Here is a 6724-nt window from a genome sequence, read left to right on the forward strand (position 1 = left end):
ATTGGTTTAGAATCATAAGATAGACAATTACAAAAATATACATTTATAATTGAAATTAGAAAAAATTGAACAATTATATTATATTAATATGTGTGAAAATTTTATTATTTTGAAAAATAGAGAAATAGCACTTCATCTATTTCCCATTTTTTAAATAAAATGGATTTGCATTTGAATATTTTTTCTTAGTAAACCAATGTATACTTTATCTATGAAGCTGTAAAGAGCATATTCTTTAAGCAAGCGCCAAGTCACTTTCTTTCCACAACATAAAATAGTTTCGAATACATAACCACAAGCAAAGAAAGCCATTAGATGGTAAACAGCAAGCAATTTTGTTTCCCTCATCACACACGGAGAGTTTTCACAAACACAAAGCACATCCAAACTAGCTAGATAGTAAAAATTGAAGTGCATCTGTGAATTTCCACAGATACATGGCAGAGTGGCCTTACCGCTCCGAACGTTAAACTTTTAGAGACGTTGAGACAGATACTTAGCCAAAGCATCAACAGGCTTGGCCGAGTCCATTTTGTTTCCCATTTCCCCTGACCGGACTTTAATTCTTGCAAGATAGTCAGCTGCAATCCAAGCAAAGCTCAGCATCACTCCATGACCAGACGACTCATCAGGTTCTTGCAGCTCTGTAGACTTCTTCACCCACTCGGGATGGTATGTGACATGGTACCAAGCTGAAGCCTTTTTCTCATACATGACGTTCTTTTCCTCTTCGCTGAGACTCTCTTGCTCCGGTTTTGTTTCCTCGAATACTTTTCTCAGCTCCTTCTTCAGGGAGTTATAAGAATGCTTCAGTCTTTCTTTCAGTTCGCCTTGTTTCTTACTTGTGTACTTAGGCATGGACCAGATGTGACCCGTCACAATCTCTTCCTCTTTTTGCACCTTGTATTGCCCGAGAAGACCAATGAGCTGCCCGTCGTAACAACATTTGTGACCCCATGCCTCAGGGATGAAATCTTCAAATCCTGGTATTTCGAGATCAGTGTCATAAGGGATGTCACTCGGGTCAGAGTTTTCTTCTGAGGAAGCTTCTGCATCTTCGTCGTAAACCTCTTTTACCCGTCTGTAAAGCCGTCCCAAGATCTTCTTCGACCTGTAAGTCTGGTACTCTTCTTTCCCCATGAAATCAGGGTAGAGTTTCGGTTTCAGGTGGAAAGGCATTGTCACCAGCTTCCCTGTCTTTGGGAAATCGACTGCTGTGGCAGCTAGCTCTGCCAGTAGCAAACATTCTTCGTCCATGGCTCCATACTCACTTCTATCAGCATGAACGACGTGGGCATTGCATATTGTACCCAAATGCTCATTCGCCATGTTTTTTACAAAGAATTCTATTATATCCTGTAACAAAAAACCACCGATTACCCAATACTTGTTTTGCAAGCGCGTAGAGAAGAAAGTAAACAAAGAAATCATTACTAGATAAGCCAACCCCTAGCCTCATGATACTATTGCACTTGATCATAACTAAAAATAAGAATCAACAAAGCTCCTGCAGGATGAACTCAATATGCTTTTAATAACCTATACCATGCAATCTATAAACTCAGAAGCAAGCATAAATAAGTAAATAACCACTACACGCATGCACTTTCAGAAATATCATAGAGTTATACTGGAATCATCTATTCATCTTAAGGGTCATCATCTCAGCTAAGCGGAAAAATGGTGGGGAAGTAGATATTGACCTGGTGGTTGACAGCGCGACCCTTACTCGTTTCTTCAGCTGCAGTATATTGCATGGCCGGAAAGCTTTTTTTGCTGGGAGGGATGAGTCTCTGATCCCAAGCCACAAAGTACAGGTCACCATCAAGGTCACTGCCAGAAGCTTCGTTTGTATGAGGCCTCTCGCCTTTCTGAGGGAAAAGTAGGCAGTCATACATGTGATGTAGCTCGGGTTTATCAACAGCTTCTAGAATCCTTACATCCCCTGGGTGGAGACAAGGATTCTTAGCAACGGCTACATAACCTTTCACTACATGCAAATCTGTCTTCGTCTCCTTAAAACGAGACCCATGTTTGGAGAAACAGTTTTCTATAGACGGTTTTGAGACTTGGATAAAGCATTGGCCCTCTTCAAGTATCCCTGCTTCGTCTAGGCAACCCATTAGCCACCTTCCCGAAGTAACAAAAATTCGAGATTTTTCTCTGAGACCCCAGAGTTGTGCAATCCTGACTGAAGACAACATCCCGCGTAGGTGTGGCTCAGTTTTTGGTTTGAATCCTGCACTCAGCATGATAGCTGCAGTATTTCCCTGTTCAGCACATGAAGCTGTCAGAACTTCAAATGCGACATCGGTGTCATCAAGGATGCGGTTCAGTTTGTAGAGCATAGTTTCCTGCATATCCCAGAATATTTCATCAGGAACACCTAGCACAGACAGGAGGGTGATAATCTGCCGGTTTAAGAACCCAGGTTGAAACCTGGTCCATGAACAGATCTCCAAGATTGTGTGCTTAGAATGGAACTTATCCATACTGTGTCGAAGGGCTAACCGGATTCCATCATCTTTTGATGGCCAACGAGCAACAACTCCTTTGAAACCGGCGTACCGTATCTGATAAGCACAAGGGCTGCAGTGCGAATCCAACTGAAGTTTCTCCATTATCTCTAAAGCGAGGTCAGGTGTGATTGTACCAATTCCATCAGAGAAAGTATACCCATTTCTCTCGATTTCTGGAAGCTCGGTGTCAACCTCGTGAGGCATGACATCTACAGTGGCGTATGTGGAGGAGAAGCACAAGCCCATCCTAGCAGCACACTTTGCTACATTCTTGTCTTTAAACTTCCCCATCCATGTCTTTATATCTGACACTCTTGTTTTCCCGTCTTCAGCGAAAAACCATGCAGAGCGGTCTCTGAGTTGATTAGCCGAGAATGCTAGAAAACTGTATTTTCTACCACATAGTTTAAACCCATCGGTTAGTATGGTCTTTACTCTTTTGAAAACGTGGGTCTTCTGAGAGAAGGAGCTTGAGGTAAGATCCTTCACAATCGGAGCAACAAAGTACGAAAGAACATTTGAGTTCATAGTCTGCATGCTTTCGTCCATGAAAGTTACTCGCAAAAATCTATCAGACAAAGCTTTGTATTTTCTGAGTACCCTGTTGGAGAGCTCAACTTCTGGGGGCAGGCAATAAGCTCTGGTTGGAGTAATCGCTAGCCTTCTGATCTCAGAGATATCATCTGACTGTACATGACTCCCTAAAAGCTTTGGATTATTCTGAATCCATTCCTGAACAAGCTTCAGCCTCTTGTACGCATCAAAAACGGGTCGTTTATAGGTACAGAGATGCTTGAGGGTAGCTATATTGACATCCTTGGGTTGGTTTCTGAGAAGATCAAAGAAGCGCTCAGTCAACTGAAACTGGTTAAAAACCCCTCTGTGCAGCACTGCATTTACTAGGAACATGATCTCAAAGGAGATTCCTTCCCTGTGGTGAATGCAGAAGAAATGATCTGTAATAGGCTCCCCAAAACAGGGCTCATCACGAATCCTGGGAGGCCACCTCACACGCTCCTCATGCACTCTCCGCGCCCTTAGATAGTCCAAGGCTGTATTCATTTTCTTCTCATGCCGAGGAGATATGAGCACTCGATATGTAAGGCATCGGCCAATTGCCCCAGCCTGGGTAAAATCAGTGGTACGGATCCAAGGGTCATCATCATCCAAGAGATCGACGGGAACAGTTTCATAGATATCATCATCGGCTGTTCTGTACCAGACACGGGGTGATGAAGCCAGCTGCAAGAGTAGCACATAGCCATCAAGAGTTCTATACTGCCTGACTGTTCGTATGTCTCTCACCAATAGCTCCAACTTATAATCACAGTTGATCACAGCGTACATCATTGTGTCCTTCAAAGAGAAGGCAGTGCTCTTTGTGAAGCAAAATCTGCAAGTGTTGTCAAAAGGGTCTACGAGGAAATCAACCCCTTCAGCTCTCCAAGAAACAAGAAACTCATCGCGGGCAACCAAGGTCCCAATCTCAATCGAAACACCAGTCAGCTTATAAGGTGTTGTCGTTCTTCTTCTCTGGTTAAGCGTGTACGGGTTCTTAGGCCCCAAGCTGACTTTCAAAGGCTGGCCATCGAGGATGAGCTTAGATTGTCCCGCAGCGTCCATTGCACGACCTGCTGACTCAGGAACCGCGAAATGGACAAAGGCATGAGGCTCCACTCTCTTGTAACCATCAAACGTGGGGATGTTTGAAGTGTCAGTGATGTCGAAATTAGGATAAGAACCAGGAGGAGTCCAAGAAGTTTTTAGTCTGCATCGCCAAACGAGTCCTACTTCTTCTTCAAGGTAATCTGTAAGCTCTTTTGCAGTAGTTAACTCCCCAAACCCACCAACGCTTACTTGTGTCACAACCGTGTTCTTGATGTTTCCTTCTGACCCCATTCTCCTGAGATACAAAAAAGAACAAATATAAGATAATCGTTCCGAGTCTCAGTAATCTGATCACCAAAATAAACAATGACTACAAAACACCATGAAAATAAGCATAAACAACAAAGCAGGTGAGGTCATCATAAGAAACTGACTCCATAAGAACCTTTGATTGTTTATGGTAATGAGGAATAAATAATGCACTGAGTCACTGAACGAACACAAAAAACTCTTAAGATACATCTCAGATACTTAATAAGTAACTGTTCAAGTTCACATCATCAACCAATGATCAGACAAAGAACATATCAATCATGGCGTTCAAAACCCTAATTCGCTGCTCCCTTAGAAGTTCAAATGAGAAGAAACATCAAACTGAGAGACGATACTGATAATTTAATTATGAAGATAACCCTAACGACCGTACAGAATTATACAACAGTACAAAGAGAGTGTTGTGCTAATCGTGTGATTAGACGTTTCTTTATGGGCTTTTTTTACAACAATATAAGCATATGGTCTTTATGGGCTTTTAATGGGCCTTTGTATATTATAGAAATTCCATTTTTCTACAACAGTATTTTGTTACGTTTGAACTTTTTTTCATTGTTCAAAAAAAAAAGAACTTTTTTCTACAATGCTTATTTTCCTTCTTTTTTTTTGAAAAAGAAAAAGTTCTACAATGCTTGTTTATGGAAATAGTACTTCCATTCAAGAATTATAAAGTTCTATTTCACAAAGATATTTTATGATATTTGCATTTTGACTTACTAACAAGTAACAATAATTTATTTCCATTCAATACCTGTTTATGGAAATAGTATTTCCATTTAAGAATTATTAAAACTATTTTACAAAGAATATACTATGCTATTTGCATTTTGACTAACTAACAATAAATAATTTATGGATTAAGTAAAGATTACCCTATAGCTGTCATCAATTCAACTTTACATTCAAAATTGTGAATAGACGAGAAGAAAGACGTTTAAGCAAGCTAAGCTACGAGTTACAAATTAGTTTTTGTCAAATAATGCAGACTAAATCTTCATTTGGGCAACCGTGCGGATATTGAATTTCATATTTTTGATGTCATATAAATTTGCATTGTTTTAACCACTCATTTAGCATGTAATTAATTGATCATATAGTTTAGTATTTAGACATTTTTAGGTTGTATTTTCATTCACATGTCTTTATTAGATGTTAAAGTGTTTTTGTGAAATTTTTAGAGGTGTTTGAGGCTGTTTTGAGGAAAAAGAGGTCAAGAATGATCTTTGGTCAAGAGGTACAAGATGAAGTTTTAGAGCGGGTCGTCGCAGCGACCTTACACACCCACTCTAGTCATGACAAGATCATCGAAGAACATGAGATATGGGAACGGGTGTGTGCACCGAGGAGACCAAGCCGCTGTGGCACTTGGTAAAGCACGCAAACCTTGAGCAAAGTCTGGAGCGGGTTGGGACAGCGAGTTAAGTAACACGCTGTACGTCATGCGAGTTATAGAGCGGGTACTCACAGCGAGGTACAAAATATTTTATATAGAAAAAGATGTTAAAGTCACACTATGAATGCTAAAGTAAATAAATATGATGTTTTATCTAAAAATATATTCGATATTTAGCTGACTATCGATAAAATATATTGACTGGTATTATGTAATATTAATATTTTTAATTGTGTCGTTTTTAATTTGTCTTATACAATATAAACAATATAGAGAGTTCACAGTTCTATATGTTTCAATTAAGTATAGCTAATATTATTTTGAAAAATAACAAAAAGTGAAGTATTTATTAAAAAAAAAATATCAATATAACATTTAAAACACCATTATTATTGAAATAAAATATCAATCAAAATTTATGTAAGAAAACAGATTATTGTTATTAAAACGTCACCAATATATACTGAAAATCCAAAAACTAACGTGAGAAAAATATTTCCAATTTTTTTATGATTCGTGAAATTAAAACATCAAACAAACTTGTGTGTTGCACGGGTTCATATCTAGTATGAAATAAACAATTCTCATTAGCTGGTGAATCCAATAATTTCTCAAAAACAAATCTACGTTCAGAAAGCGCAAGTCATTAATTAGTTTTTGTTTAAACAAGACTGATCGGTTTTGTGAAATTTTCATATCAATGATTCTTTCGCCGATTGGCTTTTTTTTGTTCGTGTGGGCTGAATATTAGACTAGCTAAAGGCCCAAAGTTATACCCCTCTCGTGGCTCGTTCTTACTGCATTTACTGCACGGCATCATGCTCTTGTCGTAATGTTTCTTTCTGCCGTCCTCTTCCACTATCATTAAGAG

At 39.2% G+C, this 6724-nt stretch overlaps 1 protein-coding gene across 1 annotated transcript; it reads right to left on the minus strand.

The window, feature by feature from the left end:
* Positions 1–231: 231 nt before the first annotated feature.
* LOC130506234 (RNA-dependent RNA polymerase 6) lies at positions 232–4418 on the minus strand. The gene is made up of 2 exons (XM_057000865.1): positions 1704–4418; positions 232–1356 (listed from the first exon to the last, which is right to left on the minus strand). Exons 1-2 carry the CDS (start codon positions 4416–4418, stop codon positions 475–477), a joined length of 3597 nt encoding a protein of 1198 aa, XP_056856845.1. The 3' UTR covers positions 232–474.
* Positions 4419–6724: the final 2306 nt, after the last annotated feature.

Source organism: Raphanus sativus, chromosome 2 (genome assembly GCF_000801105.2).
Source record: "Raphanus sativus cultivar WK10039 chromosome 2, ASM80110v3, whole genome shotgun sequence".
NCBI lineage: Eukaryota > Viridiplantae > Streptophyta > Magnoliopsida > Brassicales > Brassicaceae > Raphanus > Raphanus sativus.